The sequence below is a fragment of the Trachypithecus francoisi genome, unplaced genomic scaffold, assembly GCF_009764315.1.
Source record: "Trachypithecus francoisi isolate TF-2019V2 unplaced genomic scaffold, Tfra_2.0 Lachesis_group8, whole genome shotgun sequence".
NCBI lineage: Eukaryota > Metazoa > Chordata > Mammalia > Primates > Cercopithecidae > Trachypithecus > Trachypithecus francoisi.
The window spans coordinates 54,759,819-54,775,097 of NW_022681473.1; the positions used below are offsets into that span (position 1 = coordinate 54,759,819).

Below are 15,279 nucleotides of genomic sequence, written 5' to 3' on the forward strand. Positions count from 1 at the left end.
TGCCTTTTCAAATAGTAAGCAATTAATAAATGTGTTACAACTATTATTTTCAATCAAAATATTCAAATGTATAATAATATTTTTCAATATGTAATCTACCTCACTTTCTGATATCCCTAGTTCCATCAATGCATTCCAGAATCTAACAAGTCACAATTTTATGGCCCTGTATCTTTGTCTATCTCCTATATTCTTCATTTCTTTCTAAATATTTTCTGATTTTGCTTGTTCCGCTTACTCTGATATGCACTTAATAGATTTCATGGCTTACTTCTTCTTGCCCAGTCTTCCATCCTATGTCTTGTGCTGAAAGGAAGTCTTTCACATCTCTAATCTTTCTCTGATTACAAGTTCTTCATCCAAGAACATTATACCTTCACCTTACTGGCCTCGGTCATTTCATTATGCCTCACACCATGGCTCCCCAAAGCTTATGAAAGCAGTCCCCTCTACTTGCCCCAAGTATCTTCTACATTAGATTGTAAACTGGATGGGGGAGAGGTACAACCTGTAAAGGTACAACCTTTGAGCCACTGGTTTCACTTCATATTAAACGAATTTTTTGGTAAGGCTCAAAATGGCCTTCTGGGAAAAATCCAACCACCTTTTGTTAGGATTTATTTTAAAGTAATTTTCTTGCTTTAGTTTAGAAGTTTTGGTACAAAATAGAACTTAAAGATATTTAAGAAAGTACTTGTTTGAGTTGTAGAATCTCATGCGGTTGTTGGATTCAAATGAATCCTTTGGTTAAGAAATTCTTTAAGAAATTAAAGTGGCCGGGCGCGGTGGCTCAAGCCTGTAATCCCAGCACTTTGGGAGGCCGAGACGGGCGGATCACGAGGTCAGGAGATCGAGACCATCCTGGCTAACACAGTGAAACCCGTCTCTACTAAAAAATACAAAAAACTAGCCGGACAAGGTGGTGGGCGCCTGTAGTCCCAGCTACTCGGAAGGCTGAGGCAGGAGAATGGCGTGAACCCGGGAGGCGGAGTTTGCAGTGAGCCGAGATCTGGCCACTGCACTCCAGCCTGGGCGACAGAGCGAGACTCCGCCTCAAAAAAAAAAAAAAAAAAGAAAGAAATTAAAGTGAAAGAATTGTTAATACTGATCTCTAAAATTTATTTCTTAACTCTGAGAAGGTCACTTTACCCATCAACAAGATAATGCCTAATTAATCTTATAGGGTTATTTTGAGTATTAGATAAATTTGTATAAGAACTTTGAACCCCACAAATGTAGGGGACATGGTATTATTTATTCAGACTCTTGCTTTCTTATGTAATTTGCAAATCCTGAAAACTCCTATTTCCTAGGATGTTTGACTAAATATTTGTTCCCGCTTTTTGGGAAAAATTGGTCAGAGAAATTATCAACTTTTCTCTTTTTCATGTTCTTTGTATTTTTAGATTAACAAAAGCAGTGGCATTGTGGAGGCATCACGGATCATGAATTTATACCAGTTTATTCAACTTTATAAAGATATCACAAGTCAAGCAGCAGGAGTGTTGGCACAGAGCTCCACCTCTGAAGAACCTGATGAAAATTCATCCTCTGTAACATCTTGTCAGGCTAGTCTTTGGATGGGAAGGTATATAATGCATAAGTACTGTATTTCACTTACTTTCTAATATGAAAACAACTAAAATCTTACTAATATTTTTGCTGGTGTTCATTGTAGCATCTTTTTTTTTTCTCAGTTGGTATTGTATCTGAGATCAGTTTTGTGGTTATTTTGTGCTTCGGATGTTGTTACAGTGCTAAATTAAAGTGGCTCTGTGGGGCCACTTTAATGTTACTGTTTCTGTCACACTGGTCTCCAGGAATCCACTCTATATGCATGCATTTGTTGACGAAGGAGATAGTTAACACCTTCCTTATAATAGATATTTAGGTTCTTAAACAGTCAAAGCTTTTTAGGGAATTAAGTCCAAGAATTTGGCAAAATTATCCGAGTTTTTCTTAAAAATGTCTAATTGAAGCATTAAAATTTTAAATATTGGCTTCGGGACTTGGCAGTCCATTCAGGAACGAACTGAATGCATATACTGAGTTACCAGAAGGAAATGAAGTCAGCCAGAGTTTTCTCTGATGATGCTTGTTTACCCAGGCCTAATACATTATTGCTGTATCTAAACTTTCTTTTCCTTCTCTGTTATGCTTTTGGCACATGAAAGCTCCTACGTGTTGACATTTGACAATCATGATCATAATTTAAATTTGTAAATGTCTCATTGGAAAAAGATTTACGTGGGTCCAAACATGTTGACCTCCTGTCTTACCGTCATACTGGGTAGATAGCAGAAATCTATGTTCACCATGTCCTTTACCTTAAAGTTAAGAATGTATGTAACAGTGATTCTTTTTTTTTTTTTTTTTTTGGTTGAGACAGAGTCTTGCTCTGTCACTCAGGCTGGAGTGCAGTGGTGCGATCTTGGCTCACTGCCAACTCCACCTCCCAGGTTCATGCCATTCTCCTGCCTCAGCCTCCCCAGTAGCTGGGACTACAGGCGCCTGCTACCATGCCCAGCTGATTTTTTGTATTTTTAGTAGAGACGGGGTTTCACCGTGTTAGCCAGGATGGTTTCAATCTCCCAACCTCATGATCCTGCCCTCCTGGGCCTCCCAAAGTGCTGAGATTACAGGCATGAGCCACCACGCCCAGCCAGTGATTTCTTTTTTTTTTACTGCTCTATTTATAGTTGCAATTTCTGGTTCATTCTTAACCAACTGGTTTTCAAGTACTATGTTACAGTTAAACTGTATTTTCCATTTTTTATTTCCTGATTAATAGAATTACTTGGTTTTCTAGGTTTGGTCTATACAAGTGTTACTGATACGCCAAGTGACTTTTAGAACATGGTAGGCAGTGTTGACGCTTGTCTTTCCTGTATTCTGTAATCTTTCAAAGATGGATCTGATTTTCTGCTTTTCTTCTCCCTCTTCAGAATGGTGGTGGTTGTTTTGTTTAATTGTTTTAAAAGCTGAGGATGGTGTTTGCCAGTGTATTCAAGCTATATGGTAGCACATGAAAAGAAAGTATTGTTTTTTCTTGTTGCAATCTTCTTAATGAAGAAGGTAAAGGTATTATCCATTTTCATGTGCCCTCAAAACTGGAAATTCAGTTCCTGGTTAGTTTGTTAGGGGTGCTTCTTGTTTTTGTGTGTTTTTCAGTTTATAATGATACCCTTATACACTAGTTCATAGAAAGAGACTTTCTAAATTGAAGGAGGTCTTAAGGGATATTTATGTAGTTGAACTTTACATCTGATGCATAATTCCATTATGGTTTACATTTATTGATTACTTACAGGGTATAGAATTGTGATGAGTGTTCAACAAGTATAAACTCATTAAATTCTCACAACTCCATATGGGAGTACAATTATTGGCCCATTTCAGCTGAAGAATTTGAGATTTAGCTAAGTAAGTGTCATGATTAGAAATTGTCCTAGCCAAGACTCACATTCAGACCTGTCTGGCAATACAGCTGTGCTAACCTCTGCATTATTACTTTATGGTGCATAAAGATCTTGCTCACAGAGCTTCTCAAACTTTAATACTCAGTGGTTTTGAGGAGGAGCCTGAGAGTCTGTTAAGCTCCCAAGTGGGGCCAATGCTGCTGATCCTCAGATAACACTTTGAATAGCAAGACTCTGCTTACCCACATTTTGCCAAGTCTGACTTGCAAGTACAAGTAACACTTGCAGTTATGTGAGATCACTGCCTCAAAAAAACCAAGCCTTTTCATACTCACATGGCTGTAATCACTATGAAGTTTTTCCTATTGCTTCATTTTCCTCAGAGTATCCAAAATCTTTCTTAAGGCAGCACAGCACAGACTCTCGCAGCAAATTGCCTGTGTTTAAATCCTGGCTCTACTGTGTGATTTTTTTGACAAATCAAACTGTGTCCTCAGTTTCCTCATCTTCTAACAGAGGTTGATAACTATAGTGTATGCTTTATAGGATTTTTGAGAGAATTGAAAGACATGAGATACTTAGAACAGTGCTTGACACATAGTAATTTGTCTATAAGAGTTAACTGTCATTATTATTGTTACTATATTATATTTATTGTTTTCAATGACTGTGCCCTCTGGAATTCCTCCAAACAAATCTGTTCTCTCTTCTAGCCTTTCAAATATTTGAAAACAGTCATCAAATTCTCACTGAGCCTTCTATTCTCAAGGATAAACACCCCCAGTTCCTTTGGCCTTTGTTTATGTGGGTCTCGTCTACATACTGGAGACTTTCCCAGATGATCTTTTCTCTGTCAGTATGTGTGCCTTTCAGAGTATGAGGCATAGAACCAAATACTCCAATCTACAAGTGATCTAACAGGAACAAACAGCACAAGACTCTCCTTCCTTCTGGTCACTGTGCTGCTAAGAAGGTAGCAAAAAATTAAGAGAACTTTGTACTGGTTCCACTGGCTGTTTCTGTGTCTCCCATTCTTTTATCTCTCTCCACAATGGTCTTCTTTGTAGTCCACTGCTTCTCACTTTTAAACTCCAGCCTTCAGAATATTCTGTCACTCTGTACGGATTCAGTTATATTCTCTGCTACTGAGAAACTCAGGTACATTAGACCCATATCCATCTAGGTTTCTGTTCAGTTTTCCCATTCCAATTCAGTGGCTTCCCCCTTTTCCCTGTTACTAAAGCATAACACTTAATCTATTACCACATAAAACATTTGTCTTTTATAATGCTTCTTAGACCTAATTATCTCTCAGATGAATTACTGAAATAAGGTCCTAACCAGTTTTCCTCTCTCTAGACTGTCCCTCATACTGCACTCCCAATTAATCTTCCTAAAGTACCATATCAATGGGAGTTCACTTCCCCTTGATTATACCTGATTGTAGGTTGCTTGTCAGAACACATTCAAACTTAATATTTTGACATTTAAGCATGAGATTATCTCCACTTTCATCAATTTTTTCCCTTTGTTTTCCATACTGAAGCATCATGCCTGCTTCCTGGTTGCATATACACAGACATAAACACACATGATTTTGTTTTTTACCTCTACAACTTTGTTTATGCATCTAGAATGTCCTCTATTAAAATCCTATTATTTTTCTTTCTAATCTTTTCAACAAGTTTGAGATATATTCATCTCTTCCTTCTTTACTTAGCACTTACTATATTTAATATACATTTGACATTTATTTTTATGTTCAAATCAAAATTTTAAGTACTATCTCAGTATCTTATATACAGTGCTAAAAGCACAGCAGGGAATGGAAAACGTAGTAGTGATAGCTCCTATCCTTAAGAAGTTTATAGCCTAGTGGCTGTACTTTGGAACATTCTGTTTTTGTATGATTACAAAAGTAATACATGTCTGATGAAAACCTTAAAAATTACAAAAAAGCACAAAGGTTAAAAGAAATTAAAATCACTTCAAGAAGTATTTATTGAGAATCTAAGACAAACATCCTGTATTCAAAGAGTTTACAGTTTATGGAAAGGCCAGCCAATCGATATGCAGTATTTAAGTCCTTTCATTGAGGCAAGTGTTGATTTTGAGAGATGATGATGTTTTGAGCTGAGTTACCAAGGTTGGAGCTTACTAAACTCACAAGGACAGTTTCAGGAAAGGAAAATACCATATGCAAAGGCATATGGCTCATTCAGGGGCTCTCTGAATTGTGACTGGAGCAAAAGGTTTGAAATCTTTTTTCTTCCCAAGAAGATAAAAGAGCTCCTCCTGGAGGACAGAAACTGCTTTTTATTCCCTTTATGTCTCTCATAGCACCTGATACTTAAGGCCAAACTATTCTTTCACTTATATGCCCATTATCAATGTCAGCATTGTAAGGCCCTGATGGCAGGATCCGTATTTTAGGGAGCTTTGTGTTACACATAGTGAATAAATTATATGGTCATGCATCACCTAACAGTGTTTTGGTTAATGACAGACTGCATATGTGATGGTGGTCCCCTAAGATTATAGTGGAGCTAAAAAAATTCCTGTTGCCTATGGACATCATAGCCATCCTAATGTTGCAATGCAATGCATTACTCAAATGTTCGTGGTGATGCTGGTGTAAACAAACCTACTGTGCTGCTCATAGTATAAAAGTATAGCACTTACAATTATGTACAGTAATATTCGATAATTATGTTACTGGTTTATGCATTTATTATACTATACTTTTAAATCATTATTTTAGAGTATACTCCTTCTACTTATTAAAAAAAAGGTAGCTGTAAAACAGCCTCGGGCAGGCCCTTCAGCAGGTATTCCAGAAGAAGGCATTGTTATCAAAGGAGATGACAGCTCCATGCATGTTACTGCCCCCGAAGACCTTCCAGTAGGACAAGAGGTGGAGGTGGAAGACAGTGATGGTGATGATCCTGACCCTGTTTAGGCCTAGGCTAATGTGTGTGTTTATGTTTTAGTTCTTAAGAAAAAAGTTTAGAAAGTAAATAAAACTTAAAAATAGAAAAAAGCTTATAAAATATTTCAGTACAGCTGTACAATGTGTGTTTTAAGGTAAGTGTACAAAAAGAGTCAAAAGTTAAAAAAGTAAAAAGTTTGTAAAGTTAAAAAATCTATAGTAAGTTAAGATTAATGTATCATTGAAGAAAGAAATATATTTTTATGAATTTAGTGTAGCCTAAATGTGCAGTGTTCATAAACTCTGTACACTACTGTGCAAGTGCTATATAGTAATGTCCTAGGCCAAGCTTGTTCAACTCACGGCCCACGGGCTGCATGCAGTCCAGGATTGCTTTAATGTGGCCCAACACAAAATCATAAACCTTCTTAAAACATGAGATTTTTTTTGCATTTTTTTTTTAGCTCATCAGATATTGTTAGTGTTAGTGTATGTTATATGTGGCCCAAGAAAGACAATTCTTCCAATGTGGCCCAGGGAAGCCAAAAGATTGGACACTCCTGTCCTAGGCCTTCACATCCACGCACCACTACTCATTCACTGACTCACCTAGAGCAACTTCCAGGCCTGCATGCTCCATTTATGGTAAGTGCCCTATACAGGTGTACCATTTTTAATCTTGTATACCATATTTACACAGTACCTTCTCTGTGTTCAGATACATTTAGACACACAGGTACCTACCATTGTGTTACAGTTGCCTACAGTGTTCCATACAGTAACATGCTGTACAGGTCTCTAGCCTAGGAGTAATAGGCTATGCCATATAGCCTAGGTGTGTAGTAGGCTAAAGCATCTAGGTTTGTATAAGTATACTATGATATTTACACAGCAGTGAAATCACCTAACAATGAGTTTCTCAGACCATATCCCTGTCTTTCAGTAATGCAATAACTATATTGGTTAAATTTGTTTATATAAGTCCAATATGATTAAAATGGGCTAAGTTATTTCCAGAAAGATTTGACTATTTACACTTTTGCCTGTTTTATCACAAAATGTATCCTTCATCTAGTCTTTCTTTATGAAATGTACCCCTCTTAATACTTTTTCCCTAATATATTTGCTATCCCTAAAAGATAATGTTAACTTTAGTCTGATTTTGCACGTGAGTCATATTGTGCTTTATACTGTGGGCATACAGATGTTTAATAATGCTTTTTAAAGCAGCAAAAACAAAGTATAAAGCATAATGACAGAGAATATAATTGTTTCAGCTCAGTTTTCACATTGCAGGGTGAAGCAGCTGACCGATGAGGAGGAGTGTTGTATCTGCATGGACGGGCGGGCTGACCTCATCCTGCCTTGTGCTCACAGCTTTTGTCAGAAGTGTATTGATAAATGGTAAGTTACCTACTGCATTCATGGGCTAGGCCAAGGTCAGTGGGATAGTGTACATGAATAAACTTTGAAAAGTGCAAAAATACTGTGGTTAAGTATGAGAGAGATTTTATTCTTTAGTACTTTGAATTTTATGGCATGTCTTCTGCTGGTTAAAACTATTTTTATTTTTACACCTAACATTTATTAAATGTGGGGGTGTACCTTAGTTTTGACACTTTTCTTTTGCTGTATGAAAATTTGTGCCTGACTTACGTCTAAAATTAAACATTTTCCTTTTTCCTCCTTTTTTCTCCTCATTTCTACATTTATTCTGTGTATATGTTTAGAAGGAAAAATTCTTGAATACTGGACCTGAGGGAACTTTAGAGATCAACTAGTGAAGTTCATTATTTTACAAAATAAGACTTGAGCGTTTAGGAGAATTTATAAAATACATACAATAAACTACATGTGTTTAATATACAATTTACTGTGTTTCAACATATATACACACCCATAAAAATTATGAATTTTTATAAATGGAATCATATGTGCCTTTTTTGTCTGGCTTCTTTCATTCAATCTAATTGTCTTGGTATTTATCCATGTTGTAGCATGTATCAATAGTCATGCCTTTTTATTGCTGAGTAATGTCTGATATGTGGATACCATAGCTTGTTTATCCATTCACCTATTGGGGGAAATTAGATTGTTTTCCGTTTTTAGCTATTACAAAATCAAGGTACTAGATACACTCATGGACAAGTCATTTTATGGATGTATTTTGGTTTTTTTCTTGGGTGAATACCTAGATGTGGAATGGCTAGATCATATGGTAGGTGTGTGTTTAACTTTTTAAAAAGCTGCGAGCTATTTTCCAAAGCAGTCTTGTGCCATTTCACACCCCCACTAGCAGCATATGAGATTGCATTGAATAAATATATCAATTTAGGGAGAGTGAATTTGTTACTAATAGTCTTCCCAGCCACATACACCGTATGTTTCTCCATTTATTTAGGCCTTAATTTCTCTCACCAATTTCTGTAGTTTTCAATGTTTCATATCTTTGACATCTATCCCCAAGTATTTCATATTTTTATGCTATTTTAAACAGTATTTAAAATTTCAGTTTATGATTGATACTAGTGTATGGAAATATAATAGGTGTTTGTATATCAACCTTGTATCCTGCACCCTTATTAAAATCATGTATCAGTTCTGGTAGTATTTTTGTAGATTCCATAGGCTCTTCTTGAATGTCCGAATATCATTTTTCAAAGATTTTTTTTCTGATTCAGAATTCTAGACTTGAGAGTATTTTTTCTTTCAGTATGTTAATAACGTTGCTTCACACATATTTTGCTTCTAATGAGAACTCTGTCATCCTTTTTTCCTCTGTAGGTAATGTGCCATTTTTTCCCTCTGTTTTTAAGGTTATTTTCTTTTCATTGGTTTTGAGCACTTTGATTATGATGTGCCTTAGAGTAGTTTTTTCATGTTTCTTGTGCTTGGGGTTTATTGAGCTTCTTGGATTTGTAGATTTATAGTGTCATCAAATTTGGAAATTTTTCGGCCATTATTTTTTCAGATATTTTTCTATCTTCTCTCCCCTCTCCTGTGATTCCAATTACCATATATTAGCCCACTTGAAGTAGTCCCACAGCTCACTGATGCTACTTTTTTTCTTTCTTTTTTGAGTCTTTCTCTGGGTTTCATCTTGGATAGTTACTATTGCTATCTCCTTTCATATTCACCAGTCTTTTTTTTTCTTTAGTGTCTAACTTGCCATTAATTCTATCCAGTGTATTTTTTTAACCTCAGATAATTTTCATTTCTAGAAGTTTGAGTTTTTATTATCTTTCATGTCTCTTAATATCTTTGAGCTTTCCTCTAGTTTTTTAACTATATAGAATATAGCTATAATCACTTTCCATTTTGTCTGCTAATTCTAGTATCTGTGTTAGTTCTGGGTGGTTGTGATTGATTTTTCTCTTTATTATAGGTTATATTTTTCTGCTGCTTTTTTGTATGTCTGGTAATTCTCAACTGGATGCCAGACTTTGTGAATTTTACCTTTTTGGGTATTGGATATTTTTGTATTCCTATGAATATTCTTGAGCTTATTTCTGGAATATAGTTAAGTGACTTGGAAACAGTTTGATTCTTTTGGATCTTGCTTTTGTGATTTGTTAGGCAGGACCAGAGCAGTATTTAGTTTAGAACTAATTATGTCCCACTAATAGCAAGACCCTTTAGAGAACTCTACTAATGCCCCAAGAGTTACGAGGCTTTTCAGTCTGGCTGGTGAAACAGGCAGTTTCCCAGGCCCAGTGAGCTTTAAGGGACTATCTCCTCAAAGCCCTTTGATTGATCGTTCAGCCTCAGGTAGTATCCTCACATGCACACACTGATCAGCACTCTGCTGAGTATTCTGGCGGGGACACTTGCGTGGAACTCTGGAATTTTCCCTCTGTGCAGCTTTCCATTACCCTGCCCTGTAAACCCTAGCTGTTTGGCCTCCCAAGATTCTCAGCTCTGTGTTCAGCTCAGGAAGTTTGTCATGTTCCATCAAGGTTCCCCCTTCTTGATCAGGGGCTAGAAACTCTGGAGGCTGTAAGCTGGGGCAAGTATAGGTCTCACCTTCTTTGACCCCCATGTCCCAGGGATCACTGTCCTTTGTTGTCTGATGGCCAGTGCTTTATTTGAAAGATTATATGAAACCATTGTTTTAGTAATTTTAGGTGGGAAGATAAATCTAGCCTCTTGGTTGGAAGCAGAAGTTGACTATTTTTAAATTGTGATGTTTTGTGCACAGAAGAGCACACATATAATTATCTTGTAAAATATCTCTGAGGAACCAGAAACCAACCTAAATAATATATGCCAGCTCTAGCTTTCACATTTAGTTTTTGGAACAGAGTTCGAAATTTTTGTGTAAAAGCCAAAGAGCAGTTGATATAAATAATTACTTTGGTCCCAGATTTCACTGAGAGATGAATAGAAAAACATTTTTCCCTGCATGATATGTCTCTGGCTCAAATATGGTATTTTTTAAATTACCAAAATAATGTTTGACTTGAAAAAAATCCTTTTCGAAAACATAATCTTAAAATGATCATATATGAGTTCTTTCCCTGTCAGAAAAATTATTGTGCATGTTAAGTTTGTCTTTTATTTTAACTTTGTATGCTCCATTTTTATATAAGTCTTCCTGTTGCTTATGAGCCACAGGAATTTTTTCAGACCTTTAAGCAAGCAACAGGTACACATATTGTTGAAAGTCGTGTAGATGTTATTTAGAAAAATAATTAATAATATTCTTTCCTCTTGTCATATTCTCCTGCCACTGCCAAGAAGTTATTCCTAGAGTAATGGCTTCCATTTAAATAATCACAAATAAACATTTATACTTCACACTTTGACCAAATCTTCCATTGGTAGGAGGGAATTTCCTCTTCGGACTCACAAGGAATTTTTATTATAAAGGAAAACTTTACCTGTTTAGGTATGGGGATGTGAATTGCTGCATTGTTGGTAGCAACAAAAGACGGAAAAAAAAAAACTAAATGTCCTTCTGTGGGAGACTAAACAAATTATGGCATAGCGATACAGTGTATGTTAAAAAGAATAAACAGCTCTAACAGGTGCTGATACATAATAGTTTATAAGATATATTGACAAGTGGAGCAGTGATGTCTGTGCACGTGCATGTCTGTGTGTACACATAAAGCTTAATCAAGCTTAGTCTATCTCTAGAGGAATATATAAAAAACTGGTAACTGGTTGCCCCTGGGAAAGAGAATTGAAGATTGAGATAGGAGGGAGAGATTTATTTTTCACTGTATACTTCTACGCTATTTCCTTTTTTAAAGCCATGTGCATGTATTACTTTAAATAAAATCCTGTTTTTAAAAAAGAAGAAAAAGCAAACTGTTCTTGTTTTGACTTCTCTAATAGGAGTGATCGACACAGGAATTGCCCTATTTGTCGCCTACAAATGACTGGAGCAAATGAATCTTGGGTGGTATCAGATGCACCCACTGAAGATGATATGGCTAACTATATTCTTAACATGGCTGATGAGGCAGGCCAGCCCCACAGGCCATGACCTTGGAGTGAAAGTCTTCTGTTGCTATTGTGCGCTACAAGTATTTAGTCATGGGGGAAGAATGCAGGGTTGTGGCACAGACACAGAAAAATCCATTTTCCCCACTCTTTTATTTTTGCTATTCTGATCATTTGTGCTCCTTTTAAAAATAAACTTCCCATGTCTTCCATTTGTGGTACTAAAATTTGCTACTGTTTTAGACCATATTTTCCTATTATTCATCTGTTCAAATTTGTATTATTACAACTAATAGCTCTTGAATTCTTTGCTAAAGGTAACAGCAGCACTTCCAGAGGCTTCTGAAACACTACTGTTTTGCAGGGCAGGAGTATTCTGGAATCTTTTTACTTAGATATAAAATAAACCTCAAATATTAAAAAGTTGTAGCCATTGGAGAGAGGAAATTTTAAATGACTGAAAATGTAGAATACTTCAAAGTGCATGTTACTACTTAAAACTAGTCTTTCTGCTGGAATCTAAGGAGTATATATGCCCCCTTGTGGTTAATTATTGCTCCTTTAATAATTTTTACTTGAAATGATCCACAATTATTTCATAACTTTAACAGTGTGTTTTGGAACTACTGTGCTTAAAGGTTTGTTTGTTTGTTTTTGCCATACTGTATAATTTGGGTGAGGTCTACAAAGTTGGGTATGACTTTCCTTTGCAAATGGATTTCTCCTGGGAAATTTTCTTGGCTGTTCTGGAAGTGCTTTCCCACAGCTGGGTAACTGTTCTAAATGGCTTTGATAATGCTCACACATCTTGGAATTTCAAAAGGAAATTCTTCTGCATCACAAATACTAAATTTTATATTTCTAAATTATTATAAGTCATTTAATATTGGTTTATGGTGCTTTTATTTCCTTAACTTGAAAACATCTTTCTGAGATTTCAGAGTCCTCAAATTTCTTAGATTAAGAGACAAGAGGTGCAGTGGTTCACACCTGTAATCCCAGCACTTTGGGAGGCCATGGTGGGCGGATCATTTGAGGTTAGGAGTTTGAGACCAACCTGGCCAACATGGCGAAACCCTGTCTCTACTAAAATAACAAAAATTTAGCTCTACTAAAATACAAAAATCGTGGCGGCAGACGCCTGTAATCTCAGCTACTCGGGAGGCTGAGGCAGGAGAATCGCTTGAACCCAGGATATGGAGGTTGCAGTGAGCTGAGATCACACCACTGCACTCCAGCCTGGGAGACAGAACGAGACTCCCTCTCAAAAAAAAAAAAAAAAGAAAGACAAGAAAATAGAGTGAGGCTTTTTTACCATATATACATAAAATACTTATGAAAATTAGAAGATAATTTGGCATTCTTACTCTTTCACTGTACTTCCATTGAAATACTCTTTCCATTAAAATATTCTGAAAGAATATAGTAATGGAATTGTGATCTTCAGTCGCACCTCAACCCTTTTTTTTGCTTATGAACTAAAATTTCTAAAATTAATATTTCAGCATGTAATAAAACAAGGGCCTGTCTCCTTTAAAATTTAACATTCCATGTAACTTTTTGACTTATTCATAAGTTGCAAATATTACTATTTTCCTAAACCAGGGTACACAATTTAAGTTGCCACTTATTGATGACAGAATTTCTGGATAATAGGATTTTAACAGGCAAGCAAATAAAAATAATCAATTTCAAGGAAAAACATCTGTCCAGAGGTAGCTTGATTTTGCCCCCCAAAATACTGAAGACTAATCGATTGACATTCATAATGGGACAGCTAAGTACCAAATAGCTAACTACTCCCTGTGGAGGTTTATGCAAGCAGAGTACCAGGGGCTCCATCATATCAACCTGGCAATGCACTTGGTGGTTGTGTGACCTTGAGAAAGTCTCTTACTCTTGTTTGTAGGTTCCTACTTTAGAAACTGAGACTTTATTTGTGGTTTTCACACTATTTCAGCAGCAAAAACTTTTTCAAGGAAAATCTTAACAGAACCCTTAAACACACGTGCATACACACATACCCTACACCCCACTATATAAAAGTCAAATTAATATAAATTTCCTTATTTATTGTATAAACTTTATATACTATAAATGTGATTAAGTCAATGAATAAAAACATATTAATGCATTGGTGATATCCAGCATGTTTGAATTTGGTGAGTAACACATACAGTGAGAGTCATTTTTTTAAAAAAAATTTTAATTAAATTCAAGTCAAATGTGCAGAACCCTGTATCTCCTCCATAGAGTCTTAGTATTCCATGGAACGTATTTTGAAAACCTTGGGATAGATGATCCACTGAAACCTTTTCCAGCTCTAAGATTTTAAATTGTCCTTTTAGATTAGACTTGCTGAGTTTAATTCAGTTTGCCTAATTTTAAAATGTTTCTGAAAAGTGAACAAAGTTACCTTACAGAGTTTTGGATCTTTCCAGGGATAGCCAATGATTTTATCCCCCAGAATCCTTCACCTTTCAAAGAATTATTTAACATTGAGCCCAGTGACTCAATAGGGCCCAAACCTTTTTATTTTACAATGTGAGCTCCAAGACACTTACTGATCTACTGTGAATATAAAATGTTATTATAGCCTTAGCAAATAAATGAGCACAGCTCTTTGTTCGCTCTATTAAACTGGGTGATAATTATTTAGATGTGAATGTTAGGTCAGTTCTACTGTAATAACTAATCGTAAAAGTTGTAAATTTGTTTAATGGATGAAATGTACACTTTTTGTATTCTGTACAGCTTTGTCTTTTTTAAATATGAAGTACTTAAATGTACTTACCATGATAGGAAATATAATGTGTGCCTTCTAGGATTTGTGAAGTGGTTTCATGAACTCAAGGAATTTGTTTTCCCTATCCTAACTCAATAACAGGGTTTACTCCGATTATGTATAGAACCTTAGTTTGAGAAAATGAATTTTACTATGTACTGAATTTAGAGGTTGAGAATAATAGTATCTGTGTTATTCTTAGTACCCACTGATAAATTGTGCAATAAATAATCTTTCACAAGTAATTTTAGCTAATTGAAGAGATTCTTTTCTTACGTAATTTCACATTCTAATATACTAAATGTTTTTATTCCTTAGAGAACTATTTTATATTGTGTGCTGGGGGCTTATAATGTTTGTGTGCTGTTTTAAAATTCATTTGAAATTGGACTTGATTTCCTTATATCTAATGTATATCTGGGGGGAAAGGCTGCTTGAAAATATCTTTTGATTTGGTGATTTTTAACATTGGGAAGTTGAGTTTATTAAAAGATAGTCTAAAGAATTTCCATTTTAACTGTTATTGTCTGAAGTCAAGTCCAGGAATAAGAAAACTACTTGGAGATTAGGGAAGTCAACAGGTCACTCACATTTATGCTGGGCCACGCAATGACAATATAATATAAACATAAGCAGCTGACAACAGACTCAATCTTATGTCTTTTCACCCTCCCGTAGCAGTCTTCAACCTTTTTGGC

General features: G+C 35.8%; 1 protein-coding gene across 5 annotated transcripts in view; it reads left to right on the forward strand.

Annotated features, from left to right (window-relative positions):
• The window catches only part of RNF141 (ring finger protein 141), a 29,859-nt gene extending 14,961 nt beyond the window's left edge, over window positions 1–14,898 (forward strand). Inside the window, exons 4-7 of one of the 5 annotated variants that reach the window (XR_004436049.1) lie at window positions 1,407–1,588; window positions 6,813–6,993; window positions 7,645–7,752; window positions 11,689–14,831. Coding sequence is in view for 3 of the 5 variants with exons in the window: in XM_033206544.1 (XP_033062435.1) it covers window positions 1,407–1,588; window positions 7,645–7,752; window positions 11,689–11,839 (441 nt within the window). In the remaining 2 variants the exon portion in view is untranslated. Of the gene's footprint in view, window positions 1–1,406; window positions 1,589–6,812; window positions 6,994–7,625; window positions 7,753–8,078; window positions 11,281–11,688 lie in introns of those variants that run through there. The other 4 variants (XR_004436050.1, XM_033206546.1, XM_033206544.1 and 1 more) reach the window with 4 other exon arrangements.
• The last annotated feature ends 381 nt before the right edge of the window (window positions 14,899–15,279 follow it).